This window comes from Cyprinodon tularosa, unplaced genomic scaffold, assembly GCF_016077235.1.
Source record: "Cyprinodon tularosa strain WSP-4 unplaced genomic scaffold, ASM1607723v1 ctg26, whole genome shotgun sequence".
Taxonomy (NCBI): domain Eukaryota; kingdom Metazoa; phylum Chordata; class Actinopteri; order Cyprinodontiformes; family Cyprinodontidae; genus Cyprinodon; species Cyprinodon tularosa.
The window spans coordinates 1,510,563-1,528,731 of record NW_024038961.1 but is presented as its reverse complement, the minus strand read 5'-3'; the positions used below and the strand labels follow the sequence as shown (position 1 = coordinate 1,528,731).

General features: G+C 36.8%; 1 protein-coding gene across 1 annotated transcript in view; it reads left to right on the top strand.

Annotated features, from left to right (window-relative positions):
• The window catches only part of rapgef5a (Rap guanine nucleotide exchange factor (GEF) 5a), a 57,690-nt gene extending 40,218 nt beyond the window's left edge, over positions 1-17,472 (top strand). The window contains exons 10-26 of the mRNA XM_038288888.1: positions 4,750-4,895; positions 5,732-5,832; positions 9,941-10,019; positions 10,114-10,258; positions 12,107-12,198; positions 12,295-12,325; positions 12,476-12,554; positions 12,773-12,922; positions 13,149-13,246; positions 13,599-13,721; positions 14,506-14,675; positions 14,773-14,863; positions 14,950-15,000; positions 15,132-15,219; positions 15,308-15,372; positions 15,632-15,686; positions 17,343-17,472. Of these exons, the coding sequence (XP_038144816.1) occupies positions 4,750-4,895; positions 5,732-5,832; positions 9,941-10,019; positions 10,114-10,258; positions 12,107-12,198; positions 12,295-12,325; positions 12,476-12,554; positions 12,773-12,922; positions 13,149-13,246; positions 13,599-13,721; positions 14,506-14,675; positions 14,773-14,863; positions 14,950-15,000; positions 15,132-15,219; positions 15,308-15,372; positions 15,632-15,686; positions 17,343-17,461 (1,683 nt within the window). The 3' untranslated portion in view covers positions 17,462-17,472. The remainder of the gene's footprint in view (positions 1-4,749; positions 4,896-5,731; positions 5,833-9,940; positions 10,020-10,113; positions 10,259-12,106; positions 12,199-12,294; positions 12,326-12,475; positions 12,555-12,772; positions 12,923-13,148; positions 13,247-13,598; positions 13,722-14,505; positions 14,676-14,772; positions 14,864-14,949; positions 15,001-15,131; positions 15,220-15,307; positions 15,373-15,631; positions 15,687-17,342) is intronic.
• The last annotated feature ends 697 nt before the right edge of the window (positions 17,473-18,169 follow it).

Sequence of the window (18,169 nt, the reverse complement as noted above, 5' to 3'; positions counted from 1 at the left end):
GAGTAAGTAATAAAAATAATTATCTTCATTTGCCATAGCAACTTGTAGTGTACATGCCCCTAAAGGAGCAGTGGGTTGCCGCTGTGCTGCATCCATAGATCATTCTAGGAATAGGAAGCATTATGCTAAGGGATGCAGAGTGGCAGTCAAGGAACATGTAGCCTACCCAGGATGCAAGCATTATGTTATAAATAATAGGCTTACCACTCCACAAATCCAGTTTTGAGCTGGTGCGCCTCATTAGGAATTGTTTAGTAGTTTATTACTAAAGTAACTATAGAAAAAATTGTATTTTGGTCAGAAATTGTAAAATTTCCTTAAGACCTCTATTATTTTATATTCCCTTTAAATCAGTTGTTATCTCTGTTATTAATTGAAATTCAATTTGTATATTAACTATTTTTGAAACATATTTTTTCCTGCAGTAAATAAAATGAACCTTTCTTTTAACTATTAAGGTTCTTCAAAATTAAATTGATAATTTTAGGCTAGTTATTGTGGAAGATGGAAAAAACCAAGCAATCAGTTTCATTAACAGGAGAGGCTTTTCTTTGGCATTTCGTGATTATTTTGTTTCCTTTTTCCTGTTTGGTAAGCTCTGACAAATCAATGTGAGCTGTTTCCATAGTGATATCATTGGTGCCCGTATTTTCTGCCAAGTTCCTCTCTGCCTGTCAGTCACTTCTGACTTTAGTTTTGCTTTGCTTTATTTAGATGTCAGAGTCAACTTCAGTTTGTCCTGCAGAGAGAATTATACAAGGTTGCAGACTTCCCATTGCACTCATTTATTCAGGTATATAGCATCTCTGCTGGTGTTTCCTCCCAGCTGTTATGGGAGTTGCAATACAGTGCCTGTTTTTGTGCCACCAACCTAAAGGGATTGGGTTTCATTTTCTTATCATTTCTTTCCCTTGGAATTTTGCCATGTTCTATCACAACACAGATACTCACTGGAAGCGAAAACCTCCTCTCAGGTTTACATGAGGTTTTCAGAAAACGTTCTAGTATGCATGCGCATGGCAGAAAATCAAATGTGTGAATGACATGAAAAGAGTGTAGCCAAGCATCTTAATTTATTGCAGTGTGCTGAATACATAATGTTATGTTTTTCATTATTTATGTAGATAAGTTAAACTTTTTAGATATAGTTTGACTCCAGGGCATTTTAACTGGCCTATTTTTTTGCTCCAAAATCTGTAAGTTCTCAAGCATGAAGTCTCCCTGTTGTGAAACAGACCTGTGGGAAAATCTGTAAAAGGAGAGAAAACTGTAGCAACAGATGGTTGACTCTGAAAAAGTGGAGGAGTTAGTTTGACCCCCTGCTAGTTATAATGTAGAACTACATTTTATGATAAATGCAAAAACCTCTGCATCTCAAAACTTAAAAGTTTTTCTATTAGTCAGATTTAATATTTGTACTAATAATATGTACTGTTCTTAATTTACTAAATCAGCATATGTGATATTTCAGATCAAGCTAGATTTCATTAAAATGTTTTGTAATTTTTTACTTTTCTTCTATGGCTGATTAAATTTGATTTAAGAATCAACACTGATTCTTAAAGTCTGAGCACCTTGTCTACTTTAAATCTAAAATCCTATGTGAAGTTTTGGAGATAAGAACAGTGAGGGGACATCCTGCTGGTTAAATGCATTTTATGCATACAGGTTAAAGGCATGTCACTGAAAATATTATAGCCGGTTGTGTCAAGAAGGGCGTCTGGCTTAAAAGCTTTGCCAAGTCTTCGAGCAAGTCATGATGACTTTCTGTGGCAAAGGAAAGGACTCCTACCAAACGTGGAGCATTGTAGCCTACTGAATATTGCAAGCACGTCATTGTCCTAGAGAAAGGTGCACACTCGACAAACAGCTTTCTGCTATGCATCAAAATTAATAGCTTCCATTATTTTTATCTTGAAATACAGCATCCAAATCTTTCATAAATTGAGAACATTGCTTTTAATTTCAGTTTAATTCAAAACTTTAATCACTATGAAGGAATTTGCATACATTTTTATTTGAACTTGGGAAGAATAGAGGTCAAGTCCACCAAAAAACAAACAAAAAAAAAGAACGAAACAATAAAAAATCAGTATAGACCAGAACAAAGATTTATTTGAAAAGACTATAGAAGTTATATCCGTGAGGAAATGAAACAATTTTTTCTTTTTATTTAAATTTAAAGGGCTTTATTATCATGTCTAAATGCTTCTATCAGTGTGTCTGTGTTTCTTCCTGTACAATTTCAGTATTTAAATGTACTTTCTAGCGTCTTGCCTATCATGCTGCTTGATTATCTAATTTTCTGTCATATAAGCTTCTGGTCTACTCTTTTCACATTTTTTATTTTGTTTTCCTTTTTTGACACTTGAAGGTTACCTAAGGCCAAAATTAACTTATTGCCCAAATTGAAAACTATATACTACTGTAAGTTATACTTATTTTCCGATTTTTTTTTATTTTTTTAGTTGAAACACTTATTTAACAATTCGGTATTTAGAGCCTAGAGATGTTTTTTTTTCACCATCACCAATCTAAAATAAATATATTTATATAAATATATTTTCTTATCTTCATGATTTATACAGGACTTCTTGGTTACGTAATGCTTGTTTAATTTTTACTATTTATTTCTAGCTAGCCCTTCCTTTATTACGCATCAGACCCTGTTCTGAGACAGGAACAGTCAAAGCTGATAAAGTTGGGTGGTATTTGAAGCATAGACGATGTGGTCTAATTGCATGTACCACTTGCACCACTTAGTAGATGTAATATCATGACATCAGATCTGAGCTGTTGGGTGTGGTGTTGGTGCCAGTCCCCAGTACAGTTATTAAAAAAGTGTTACATCTTGTTAAATTGGCCATCACAGGCAAATAATGCTTATCTTAAGACTCCAACTGAATGCTATTTTCAACTGAGGAATTTTAATTTGTCATACTAGAACTGAGAATGGTAATTTGTGGTATTCTAGTTGATCAGTCTAATATGTTTGAGATGAAATATACGTGAATGGCAATAAATTGATTCATTTGGGATAAGAATTATGGGAAATACAAAAAACTGTTTGACAAATATTTATATTTTTTGGTATCAAATCTGACAGTCTTAGGTTCTATGCCAGATTTCTCCATCACTTTGTTGATAAACTAGTGTAATAAGCAAGGCATTTAACTTAGATATTGCCTTGTCATCTCTATGATTATGAATGGTTGCATCTTTCTGAGGGTTATTAGGTGAATGTGGCTCCACTGTAAAGGGAGTTGGTTGATCTGTATAGTAAGAAATGCAGTGAGTGAATGCACTCACAAGTTAATTAGATTTTTTTTATATGATTTCTGAAGGTCATTAGTCACACTGCATTTTATGAAGTTGTACGTTTCAAGAAATCTAGCTAACTATACAAATAAGTTTCACTTTGTCATATTGTATCACTGAAAAGCTACGGTAATAAATTAAAGTGAAGTTTATGGTTCCTATTATAGGAATATTAGTTAAATATACGTCCAGCTGAGACTTGCCACTATCACACCTGGGTAGGAGGATCTGGTAGCTGTTGAACATCTGTACCAGATTTTGGTAGAATGACTTATTACTGTAGGAATCACAAAGAGATGTGGGAGCGCCTTGTTTGGTCTGACCAAAGTCATATCCCACCTGCTGTCTCTCAGGATCAGACGGTCTTTTATCTGAAAGACAGACATGGCGTGTGTGGATTTGTTTATGTCTGCTTGCTGGTGCCCATCTCTTTGTTGATATGCTCTCAATGTTATCGGAGTATCTGAGCGATCATTTGAAGCCTGAAATCTCCAATTACTGATAAAGCATTGTTACAGCTTGATAAAGGCTAACTCTTGGCACGGCAACTTTCGCTCCCTGAATCCTTGATTTTAGCATCTATATGAAACTATGAGCCAACTGAACAGAACAGAAAGGTAAAGCTAATGCTGGGAGCTACATGTCAGTTTGATTGCTGTGTCACAGACTGCAGTGAACATCTGCTCCTGCTCTTCTGCCTTTCATCTCTACCTCTTGTCTTCTTTTTTTTCCAAGCTCATACTGTTTCTTCTTGTGCTCATCTGGAACTTAATTTCTGTATCACTTGACTGGCACGGCAAACGTGTTTGTGTGTCCGTATTCTTCTCAGAGTTGCTGCTCACTTTTTGAAAACAAGATCATTTCAGATGTTAGCCCACATACCTAGGTGTCCCCGCAGCGTAATTTGATATGAAGGGCCACACCTTTAAAAGAAAGGAAATGAAATCCTTCTATTTAATGGAGCCAGACAAAGCTGGGTTGACATGCTTAAACTTAATTAATGACTGTTTCATGTCTTAAAGTTTTTTTTCTATAATAATCAAATAATTTCATGCAACAATTGAATAATTATGACCTACCAAACAAAATACCATAATGTTCCAATGTCACCTGATAGTCATTCAGAATTTTCTCCACACCCTGTTGGGCGCAACAGGTAATTGCATTGGAATTTCAAGGCATGCTCTGCTGTCTAGTATTCAATACACATATGGCTGCATCAGTCTTTTTGTATGTAGTGTCATGAAGTGGTTACTGCCTTAATAATCAGGAAATGTTGTAAATAAAGATGTTGAGGTTCAAGTACGGAATATGTAATGACTAGTACATTGTTTAAGTATTAGATGTGTGTGTCCTTTTGCATTTTTGTCATTGTTTCACTTTATCACATTCCTTTGTGATGTTCTTTTGTTTTCTTTTGGTTCTTTACAGGAAGCAGTGGGTAGGGTTTGTCTGAAGGAAAGAGGACGGGACGTATTGGTGTTGCGGAGAGTAACAACATCAGTGACATCGCCGTCTGATCGGCCGTCACCTACGTCGTCTGGGGGAGTGTCCCGGGAGGACGACTGCAATAAGAGGTCAGTCCTTCTGCCTTTATAATCAGAACCCTACACACTAACAGTGACAACAAAAACACATAATTATAGCGCTCCTCCCTCTACTTTTCTCTTTTTGCTGCGGGATCTCAACTTCCAGCCCAGCAAAACAGCAGCTACTGTATTTGTGTGTGACCAAGTTAATGTATGCTTTAGCTTCTGGCTTCGAGCAGTAAGAAGAGAATGGGTTTTTGTTCTCAGTTTAAAGGGAGAAACAAGATGACACCAAGATTCTATTATTTGGGTCATATAGTGTACACATTCAAAGCTGATTTGTTTCTGCAGTGTCTGCCAAGACCTGGGGCACAAAGCAGGGAGTGTCAGACAGGCAGGTTAGGAGTCTCTGTGTGTGTATACAATTCAAAGCATCCTCAGTAACAATCATTTCCCTCCCAGGGCTACTGTTGGAGCTGTCAGGGAGAGGGCTTTAATCTCAAAGGCTTATAGCTTACAGCAGGAGCCAGCACGACACTGAACCCCATGGAGGATTCTTCCTCACAGGGAAGCAAAACTTAGAAAGGACAGATTGTTGGCATGTGATAAGACATGAAGATGAACTCTGAGCTAGCTACTCTTGCACAGGCAGAGGAGGATATTGATGACGATGAAGATGATAATGAGAAAGACAACAGTGAGAGTGGCTCTGATGATGGAGACTGTGGCGGGTCGGAGCCATGTGCTTTTGATGTTCCACATTTTCCCTACATCGATGATGATGTGGATGAAGAAGATAAGGAGAGAGGATGGAGAAATGGAGCTGGACACACTTTGTTTTCCAGTATTTTTGAAGAAGACTCTTACGGTTCTTCATCCTATAGGTATGTTGTGGTGTCGGGAACACCACTGAAGATCTTGGAGCATCTACTCAGTGACCTCCGACTGGATGATCAGAGAGGAGCGGCAGAGAACAGAGAGAGCGGTAAGGTTAGCAGCATGACCAATCAATGCATGTTAGAGAAACTTACTTTGAGATTGTAGGATACAAAAACCAGTTGTCTTTGGTAAAAAATATAATTGCAAAGGGTTCGATAAAAGCAAAGTTATAAAAATGTTCTCTTTCTTCTGTTTAATTGGATAAATAAATGACAAGCACTACTTTTATATAAGTGACCAGACTGCAAAGAAAAGCAAATCACAATACTGCATACCACACCGCTTCTAAGGAATCAACTTTTCAGTGCAGCACAAGTTACAACACAGTCCAGCTACTGGTTTTACTCTAGCAATGGTGGCTTAAAACCCACAAGGTATGCATTTTCCCTCAGTGCCTTAATGTGATTGCAGCTGCATGAGTCAGCTAGCCCTGCTTGAGTCAGCCCGTACAGGTGCATTCATTCAGCCATGTGATTGGTTGTAAATATGAGGAGCATTTAGGAGGCTAAATGCTCTAATAAGATTGTGAAACAGCAGCCGGAGGGTGCTCAACATATTTCTATAGTGAATGGTTTGTAGAAATGTTTCAGAGACCTCACTTCTTTTGCAGCCATGAGCTCTAGCCAGTATTTTTCTGTATTTCCTGTACTTTCTGTAGTCTTTTTTTATTTTTTATATATATATAAAAAAAATAACTAGCATGCGTTTCTCCTCGCTACTTCTGAATAAAACCCAGCAGCCTTCAGCGTTCTTCAGCATTAATATGGCTGTTTAGTGAAGGATAGGCAATTAACAAGAGAAAAACCTGCTCAGGTGTGATGTTCATTGCATTGCTGCGTTGCACAGAAACGGTCCTAGTTTTGAATCTGGATTCAAAAACATGACCAAACAAGATGTTCGGTTTCTGTCAGATACTCTATTAAAAACGTGTGTACCTTGTTTTTTCCTCCCCCCATGTCTCTGTGTTACCTGTACTAATGTTTACTTTAAGTAGTGTACCAATCCACCATAGCCAGCATCTAAAGCAGGTTTAGATGATGGATGGATGAATAGATGAGCCAAAATTGGCAGATACATACCTCACGGGATCTCTAGCTGTAGAATTTCCTTAGGGGGAATGGGGAAAGAAACAAAATCATTTCCACTTTGAATTTATGAAATTATTTTTGTTGGTTTTCCCACATTAAAAAGTTTTCAAAAGGCATTCAATTGAAAGTTTTTGACATCTTAAAAAATTTTGTTAATCTTAAAAGAATATGTTGTGTTCAGGTACTTCAGTTGATATTTTTTTTCATAGCTGTGGTTTAAATATATAGACTAAACAGTATTCAAACAAACATTTAAAAATATGATTTAAATACAAATCACCAATCTTTTTTAGTTGGAGATCAACTTTTCTCCCCTAAAATAAAAGATGATTATTTGTAAAAAGATGAGCAAACCTGCAGCAAAAAAATTATCAGTCTTAGTGTCTAATTACATTTTCAATCATATTTTTATATCCTGCATTTATTATAGTAACTTATATTACTTTGACTTGTTTCTATTTCAAATGTGCTTTTTTCAAGACAAGAAGTCTTTATGAATCAGCTCAGGCCTGCTCACCAGAAGCTACGAAAAAATCCACAGGGAGCCATCCCACTGAATTGCAGGAAGCAGAGAAAGAAAGAGGGAGAGATAAATGTGGGAGAGAACTGAGATGGGCTTTGTCAAGGAAGTCCGCCTAATATTTATTCACGGAAGAGGGTAAAAGAACGTAAATAAAAGGGAGGGACTGTGGAATCAGAGACTGTCCATGTTTTCCTGCCCTGTGTATTTATGCAGCAGGATGTAACCTGCACATATATGGGGTTTTATGTTTGTGTGCGTGGTTTGGCTCCCTGAGGTGCTGCCAAGCATCAGTGCGCCGTTTTAACTGGCTTAGCAGTGCAGCGTGTTGAACAGGCTCTAACATGCTTCCATGGAGAGAGAGCGATTACCCAAACACCCCATCGCCGTGTACACGTAAACCAGACACACAAAAGAAAAAAAAACAACTGAAGCAGCTGATTACTGCGATTAGTTCAGCACACACATTTTATCCACCTTTTTCCTTCTCTCTCACAAGAGATAAAGTCCCCAAGGTCAGAACTGAATGAGTTATTCATTAGGGTGCTGCGTGCATGTGTGTGCACTGCACCATCTGCAACTGTGTGTTTGACTTTGTGCATGCCAGCGGGCAAACGCAGGGGGGCATATGTTTGAGATGAAAATGGATATTTATCATTGCATGGAGCTAAGCGAGTATGAGCGTAGGAGGAGAGGAGTAGTAGGAGGAATTATGAAGGCAAGTAGGAGACAAGGAAAAAACGGGGGATGAAGAGAGAAGAGGAGCGTGCTCTTGGAGGGGAAGACTGGGAATGGAACCAACCTGGTGGAGAAATGACTCCCGTTTATTGATTGCAATTTAAAGAAAGTAATAATAAAGCAAAATAAGAGCCTTTTAATACATGGCAATCTCAGTCAGTCCTTCCTAAAATATTTCTGAAGAAACTTGCATTTTTATATCTAAAAAAGAGACATCTGATAAATTATTTATGTCACAGGCTGTACTCTGTCTTCTATAATTGATTTCTGTGCTCTCTGCCTCACATGGCCAAATTTGGGTCGCAGGGTTTTTATTTTTTGCTGAAGAAAAAGTTTAACAACACACAAATGAACACAGCTCTCCCATCCTACAACAATGGCTCATTACCCATGGGCGCTAAGGGCCATTTCTGTGTGATTCATACCCAATGATCACCTGCTGAGTTTTCCGCTCTCATGATATCCCACTTGCACTTCAATCTGTTCCTCTCTGTTCTTGCTGTGTTGTAAACACTTGAGTTAATATCTTATGGTGTTAATGTAAAAGCCTTTTAACTTTATGCTGCTGATCTATCAAAGCTAGTTTAGATTTTTTTACTGTAAAAAACAAACAAAAACTGGTTTCCTTCTATTGCTAAAGATAGCTGGAGTATATTTATTATATTAACGTTTGCAGAGGCAATGCCTACACTAAAGCCCCTGCGCTTTGCATTAAAATAATCCAAACATGCTTATTTGAGTTTTTCAATAATTGGTTACCAGATATTTACTGCTATACATGAAAACACTGACCAAAGATTCCACAATGACATTAGTAACACTTTTTTACTTTTTTACTTTTTTTTCCACATCATTCACCAGTACCTGAATACCTGATAAGCTACAACACAAAATATTGCACTGAGGGGTTTCAAACAGCTGGATGAACCGTTTTTATAGTATAATATATTCTAGTAATCTCTGTATTCATTACTTTAAAACAAAAATATTTAAATAAAATGTGTCCTCTGCATTTGGTCCATCACCCTTTGGGAGCATTGGGCAGGCTAAAGCTCCCTGGGAGCTGAGGGTGGCTGAGGGTCTTTCTCAGGGACCCAGAATGTTGGGGATGGAACAGGGGACTTGCATCCTTTTAAGAACACTAGCACTCTCCTCTAAGCCATCAACTACCCCTTTTTGTTTCTACTTCAAAACAAGAGAAAAACTCAAGAACTACTCCCTATTATACCTCAAAATAAGAGTCTCCTACATGGATACAAAACGTTGAAATTTAAGCACTCATTGATATGACGGGATGATAACAATGACCTTTTTTCTTCAGGTGACTTTATGCTGGTTGATACTAAAATGGACTTTGTTTAGATGAGAAATAATCCCATTATTAATTTTACAATATCAGGACTGCCTCTTTTAGCAAGTGTTAGATCTATGCCATTTTAGCACTTAGGTGTATGCTATTTATTTATTCTTCTAGACAACATTCAATTTGAATTTATTCCTGTTATGGTTTTGCATAAGTAAACCATATTTAATTAGCCAACAGAGTGGTTAGGTTAGGATAGTTATTTTCATGATGAATCTTTTTTATAAATCTAACTTTACCCAGAAATTAATGTTTGTCCAAGATGTAAGATTTGTTGTTTATCTGTTCATCTCCTTCCCATTGCTTGGTCATTTATTTGTCCCATAAAACACCAGGTAGCTGTAATCAAATGCTGTGTATTCCTAATGTGATATGATGTTTAGTAGGATAGTTGAAACGATACCAAAGGCATTTAAAATGACTCATAATATGCTTTGTGTTGCAGAAATGCTGCTGGATGACTTCCTGCTAACCTACCTTGTGTTCATGTCCACTCATGACCTCTGTCAGGCCCTGCTGGGACAATATCCTTACAGCATGAATGAAGTCCTGCAAAATCCCACACATTTACTCTTTACACACAACGTTTTGGTTTGTTGTCTCCTTGACCACATTCACTTATAGCAGTGCACGCTGCCGGGGCCAGGAGGAGGGCAAAGATGCCCTCTTTAGGAAGCGGAAAGTATTGCGGCTGGTGTCTCATTGGAGCAGACTTTATAAGGACTTCCTCAAGGAAGAGGAGCATGTCAGGAGCTTTATGAAGGTATGGAAGCACTAGTATTAGTCATTCATTATAACACATATATTTATATCTGCATACATCCTTTTTGATTCATAAGAGCCTTTTAATTAAAACTACCTGAAGATTTGTAATATGCCATCTCCTGAGGGATCTGAAAATTGTTTTTATTTTTATGTTAAATATTGATGTTTTTATCTCAGTACAAAACATTACTGAGTGTATATTGAAGGGTTAGACGTACAATCTGTAGCTCGCGGTCTTCCATATGGGACAGGTTGGCGTATTAGCTGTAAATAATTAGTCGTAATAGACTTTGATGAATCAGACCATACTTTTTTAATGCAAGACCCCAGAGGAGCAGCAAACGCACTGAGAAGTGAAAAAACAACCCTCCACTTGCTTGCTCTTACATAAACCGCCTGCTCCTTTGCTCTCTGATAGGTTGCCATAGAAACCACAGTCGTAGGGTTGGCAAGGGTATCATTTTATATGGAGTTCGTAACCCAGGTGATAGTTGCCTAGTAACAGAGTGATGCTGGGATTCATGGGGCTATAGAGGGTCAGCGACAATGATAAAATGTGTAGTTCCAGCTTGTTGAGATGCACAAGGTTATTAATTCTCCACCATACTGAGGTGATCCCATTCAAAATGGTTATTAATTTAGCCACACAGACTGTGCTAATGCTGAGCTTGATTATGCGTGATTTCCCACTCTTTTGCAATCTCTTCTGGAATATCTGTAACCAAAACACTTTGAATAAATAAAAATGGATTAGCTGGAAATGCATAGTCACAGTTGCTTACTAATTAGAAAAGTTGTGCTGTCAGCTATGAGCATGGAACTTGATTAGATTAGATGGTTACCTTAATAGTACAAAACTGGAAAGGATGCATGGCCATGTCTTAGGGTTGTTTCTGTCCAAAAGAAATCTAAAAAGTCCTGTACGCTTTATCTTTATTTTTAGCTTCCTAAGTACACCCAGGAGTTTTAGAACATTTTAAAGTATGCAGGAAAATCTCATAAAATAATTAGTCTTAAAGAGAGAAACCTCAGAAGGAGATGCTCAGCTAAGGAGAATATTTGTTCATGTTGCCTCAAAGGATTTTTTTTTTTTATCTCAAGATTTAAGAATCATACTTTTTCCACCTAGATTAATATGCTATATGTTTCACATATTATATATTCTTATTAAAATCTTTTAAATTATATTTCAAGCACATCACACTCTCAACACATAGTTTGAAAAGTTGTCTCATTAATAACCATGTAATTCTGAGCTGAGTAAAAATACCAGTTTTATTTTTCTGTCTGATGTTGCTATAAAACATTTAATCTATAACACAACTTTAATTTTAATTTGAGTTTTATGCAAAGAGTTGCCAAAAATAACGTATAAACAACTCAACTGATGCAGAACTAATATCGCAGTACAGGGATGTGTGGCAATTGAAATTTTTATATTACCTGTTTCTCAACTGGAACATTTCTAAACTTCAGAATCAGTCTTTCCAATAAGTTAATGGGAAATATGGGAGCCTTCTTCTTTGTTCAGCTGACCAGGCAATAAATAAAATAACATTCATCCAGGAAAACTCGGATCACTGTCTTTTTATAGGTTCCACATGAGTTTTTTTTTTTTTTTAAAGTGTGGATATTGAGACAGATGAGCTGTAATTGATCTTCATACAATAAACGAGTGCATGCATAAACTGTACGATTAAAAATTAGAAGCTAGCATGTGTAATGTCAGCTTGTTGCAAGCTGCTACTTCTTCACTGAAGAGTCCTTTGAAAAAAATCCCAACTCGTCCTCTAACAGAAGCTGTGCTTTCATTAATGTTCATCATCTCTCCTGTTCTGTCTGTCAGACGCTCTACAGGTATGTTCTAGAGGATCTATACGAGTTCCCCTCGCTGGAGAAAGACCTGAAAGAGTTTCAGAAACTTCTGCGCCGCAGACAGTAAGCACTTCTTGCTAAATGATTTCAGTGTCATGTTGTGTGTCTGTATTGCTGCATTACTGCTACATACTGACACTGTGTGTCACTGTCTTGCAGCACAGTGGATGACTGCCCTACTAACCAAAAGGTGTGTAAAATAGGTAGTATCACATTTAAAGGTATATGTACTGTAGGTTTGAAGCTTTAGTTGACAGTGAGTCCAAACGATCTTTGAAAATGTCACATATATTTTTTGGATTCTGTTGAATCTCTGTGTTTGTTCTTCTTTTTCTGGCAGAGTAAACAAATGTACCAGCAGATGAGCCTAAAGGAAAACACTTTGCAGCTTCGCAGTCCACAGACAGACCACAGAGAAGGTGAGTGAGACATAAACACTGAGCAGCTCCATATAATTATAAAGAATCGCAGATTTAAGTTTCTGTTGTTTTTTTTTAAATAACTCAAAGGCAAACTGTTATGTTTTTTCTCAAATGTTGAACTAGACAATAATTGACCAAGATTGTCCTCTCTGAGTTTTACTGAAGGCACGTTGCATTTCCCCCTTAATGGTACATTTGTAAAATAATTTTTCCAGTGATATGTTGCGTATATGTAAGCCCTGATTCCTACCTAAGTGTCCACACACACCCTGCACTGGAGGCTCGGGAGCTGCTAAGGATTGTGGCTCTAAAGCTGGACAAAGCAGATGAAGACATGGTGCTGGCTGTGGTGTTACATACTGGAGGTGCGCAAACAAAAAACATTAATTCACACTGATTTCACTCTCACAATAAATTCATTTGTTCTCTGACCTTTTTATTCATTCATTTATAAAACCTAGAGTAACTTTATAGCCACTGATAATTTTCTGGATACTTGGTACCAACTATTCCTAGCTGGTACCAAGTTCTCTCATTTTCTGATTATCTTCATCATCCTAATAATGTGTTTTTATTAATTTCTCTCTGCAGAGCGAAGGATGCTGCAGCCCAGTGACTGCGTCTATTCAGAGTCACTGACCCCACAAGGAAAGCTGGTGGTCTGTCACAGGGATCTTACAGAGATCATGGTATGTAAATACAATTTTTATTATGAATCCACTTCTCTGTGGAAATCAAATCAGGATGAACAAAATGAAGATAAAGATGTGCTTCTTAAAAAATCTGTACTCTTATTATTTCTAGTCGTAACATTTGTGTGGTGTAATCCTTTCATAGAATCAGACATGGGGAAAAAAACTTCTGATTTGTTCTATAATATGGGCAAGTTTGTCACAAAATGATATGATCAGAAAAGGAAATAATTATTATGCTATTTTTAAACGAAAATTTATATGTACATGTGTTAAAATTGTATAATTGTGTACGTATTAAAATTGTACTATTATTTAAAATCTACTTCTTGTTTGCTTGTATTTGCAGCCACCGTTTACAGACTGTGCAGAATTGTGCAGGAGGCCGGTTCGACTCTTAGGCATCAACACCTGGGATGTGGCAGCAGCGCTCACCCATCTGGATTGGAGTCTCTTTAAATCCATCCATGAGGTATATATACATGCTTTTACAAATATCTAGTGTCCAAAATATCTTTTTCAATCATAATCCTGACATGGATTGTGTTGCAAAAAAATCACAAAACTGCAGGTCTTGTACAGTTAGGCTTGTCATTTAGAATCTATTTTATTATTTGAAAAAAAATTATAATCGCACTGTAGAAGTTCAGACAAAATTAGGAAATCGGAAATTTCAGTAAACAGTGATTACATGTTCAAATGCTGCGTGAAAATCACAATGGAATCATATAGTTGACAGTTTGGAGTCTTCCTACACTTTATGCTGACTTAATGCTTTGTGATAAAAATTTGAGAAAGAGATTTGTGGAAATAAAGTAGATTTTTTCTTTACTGTTCTTTTCATTTCAATATTCTGCATTACTTATGCAATGATAGGATTTTCTTGTGTCTTGCAGTCCAGTTAAATTAACCCCTTTAAAACGTTTTTCATCTGTGTGTTCTTTGGGAGCTGCTTACAAAGAGCAGGTTTAATTGTAAGAAAACACAATTTCTGTATTTTCTACTGTTACCTCACATGATATTGAATAAGAAGTTGTGCAGTTTAGTAATCCAGAGGACAGTCACTATACATGATGCAAGCCACCATCATCCAAAGGCTGAAAAATGTTTTTATTTTTGAAGAAGTTTTAAATACCTGTAAAAAAATGTGTCTTGCTTTTGTCATCAGATGGGAATGTGGTGAACACTTCATGCCAGCTGTTAGGGATTCAGTACAGTATTTATTTCAAAAGCATATCTCTGTTGGCCATTCGCAGCAGGAGCTGGTGTACTACACTCTGAGCCGCTCTGGCCAAACAGCAGCGCTCACCGTCCTCCTCCAGCGCTGCAACGAGGTCCAGCAGTGGGTCATGTCTGAGGTGCTCATGTGTGTATCTCTCAATAAGAGAGTTCAGCTGCTAAAGAAGTTCATCAAGATCGCAGCTCAGTGAGTGCACACCAAACAACAATACAAACCGAAAGGTAGCATTAAGAGTCTGTTTCGTCTGATTCCCTTTTCTCATTCTGTTGTTTGTTGCTTGTAGCTGTAAAGCCCAAAGAAATCTAAACTCTGCATTTGCCATTATAATGGGTCTGAACACAGCTGCTGTCAGCAGACTAAACCAAACTTGGGAGGTGAGAATGTGTGATGATGGCCATTTATTCAAATTAAAAGTGTCTGTTAGACTTTTCTTTAATCACAGTCAAATACTCTGTTTCAGAAATGCCCAGGGAAGTTCAAGAAGTTATTCTCAGAGTTGGAGCTTATCACGGTGAGAACTGAGAGAGTTGCAGACAGAGCTTTAAATGTGCTTGTGGGATTTTTTTTTCTTTGATGGACAAATCCCTAAATTTTTCCCTTTTTAAAAAAAAATAATTTCTCTCTTCCTCTGAATCTTCACAGGATCCTTCTCTGAACCACAAAGCTTATAGAGAGGCCTTCAAAAGGATGAAACCTCCCAAGATCCCTTTCATGCCTCTTCTTCTAAAAGGTATTCACCAAATCCTCCGCTCACACATAAATATATATAAAAAAACTGCACTGAATTAAACTTTAATATGCCTGTCCACTGCCTTTAGATATCACTTTCATCCATGAAGGAAATAAAACCTTTCATGATAACCTGGTTAACTTTGAGAAGCTGGTGAGTTAAGTCTTATGGTTGTTGCAGCTTTAACCATTTAAATCAAATATTTCAGTAACTTAATAAATCAAAGTCTTAGAAATATTTTTTTTCTTCTTTGTTAAAAATACATTTTACCTGAAACCTCTACTGATGTCTATGAGTTGTAGGTGGCAGATTGTGTAGCGTTTTCCTTAAGGGTTTTTGATTTCTTTTTGTATGGCTAATGATAGAAATGTAGCATTTAATTGTTTAAACACACCCTCTTTCATTTCCATAGCATATGATTGCAGAGACAGTGAGGATGATTCGCCACTGCCAAAGCGACCAACCAGGTGTGTGCCAGCATTTCCGCTTTTTTCTTTAATTGATACAATAGTTATGCACCACAGGGGGGAAAAAAAATCTAAAAGGTTCCATGTTATTGTTTGTACTTATAACCTTTACCTTAGCGTGAGAAAATTAATGCTACCAAGGTTCACAACCTTTTTTTTTTTTATAACATTTGTTTTTTTTTGTGGGATATTAGTGGGATCTTTTAATTAGGGCTGCATGAGATTAAGAAAGCATTTCATGTGAAGTAATAATATATAATATATAAAGTGTGGACCTAAAAGGCCAGGGAAATCCATTTCCACGGGCCAAATGTAGAATTTAAAGTGTAGAATCTGGAACTAAGGCGCTAGGAAAATGTTAGCCTCCCAAATGTTACATTAAAGCAGTCCTTTGCAATTTTCATAGTGAGCTAACTAATAATATGAGAACAGCTGTGGTTTGATAAACTGCTCTAATCTGACCGTATCAAATCCCAAGGGAAATTACCTGCTTGTATTGCTAATTATATCTACCCTTCTAAGTAGCTGCAGTTTGCTGAGCACAACCATTTGCACATTTCTACTATTTTCTTCACTAGATGCTATTTTGACATCCACATTTCTTTCATTGGTAATTAAAAGGAGTATGACCATTATTAGTTGAACTATGGCATTTAGATATAGAACTTTTCACCTAATTATGATTTTGGACCAACATTGAATCTGAAACTTTGAACACCAGCAGCGCCTGATTTGTTCTTTGCAATGACAAATACTTGCAACCTTGAAATGTAATCAAAACATTTGATCAACATCAAACATCAAATTCTCCTAAATATTAAAAAAATAAATTCACTAACTAGTCCTGGGAGATTTTTTCTCAATGTTTGATGGTCATGTGGTATTATGGTATGTATTATGATTAAGTAGTCATTCATCATCATTATCATCATCATTATTTTTTTCATAATTTTAGTTAGCAGTAGATTCGATTTTGCATAAAGGAAATAAAAGCTTTTTAGTGACATTCTCTATAATTGCAGTATACAAATTATGCTACATCTAATTAGTATTCATAATTGTGTGTATAATGATTGTACTAATCTACATTCCTTAATTGCCTTGTGAGGCTACAATTCTTCACACCAAAATTCTGAAATAACTTTAGAATTTGATCAGATGTTCATATATATCCGTTGTAAAATATATCAGTGACCCTGTATTGAGCCTTGCTTTCTATTGGATCATGTTTACTTACACTCCCAACAACTAAATATTTATGCATTTAGCCTCCTTATTTCCAGAATCTTATTTATTTACCATCATTTGTATATAAACTAAGTCGGCTTCTTTATACTGGATCTGGTATGAAGCTAATTAGTTTTACAAGTCATTAAATGATTAAGAAGTGCAGGAACTAAAGCTGCAATGTTTAGGATAGATTTTAACAATTATTTTTATTTTTGGTGGAGTTACACTGCCATCTACAGGTCTATTTAGAGTATTACACCTGTACCAGGTCATCAGATTTAGCTTTCATGGTTGCCAAGCAACTGCTTCCTGTCAGTTTTGTTTTTGGTTATTTTATCTATATGCATATATTTACTGCTTCCCAGTGGGGAGACCTCCAGAAAAGACTTGTGTTTGACTTCAGGATGTGCTCTGTTTGTCTCCTAGGCAATGAAGTGATTGGAGTGGACAGTGCAGAAGTGAGGGCGAGCGTTCACTACCTGCACATCATCGACAATCAGCAGACACTTTTTGAACTGTCCCACAAACTGGAGCCACGAGCTTAAAAAAAAAAAAAGCCAAGGGAAAAACGTGGGAATTGGCAGTCTGCTAATGGGGACTCTTTGTACAGCAAGCTGTCATAAGTACACTGCAGCAAGATCACACAACCAGCAGTGATGTGAGATGGGCACTAATTTGTCCTCAAACACTGTTCACTCTCAAAAGTCTTTCTTACACTGAAAATGTGCTTGTAAAAGCTTTTGAAATGCCACACACTCCCCGAGAACCTACAGATACAGGATGTGTGCAGGAAGGTGGAAACTGAGCGAAAGGTTGAGGAAGCTATTGATGAGTTTGTATAGTACCTACATTTCTGAGTAGGCTTTAGTTCTTATCAGTTGGTTAATATCCTGTGTATCAGGTGGAATATTTCTTTATTTTTGTAAATCTTGCTGCTCCCATTGAGCATAGACTAGAAAAAGTCTCCTTATTTCAAACTCAAACACTTTCTTTTGAAGAGCTTGCCGTGTATCATAGATTGTCCAGCATAATTTCAAGTCTATAGCTCAAAGATGCTTCCATAATCATGCTATCCCGTTGAACTACTTAGCCATTGCGCAGGAAGAATATTGTTTTGTTTCTGGTTTTAAAGGCCTGAAAGGTTCTCATCTCTATGGCGTGTTATCAACATAAATGATTAGTTAGCTTTGTACATACTGATGATTGAACACATTTCTGTGCCAAATGTTTATGTTGAGTATTGCAGCCCGGCT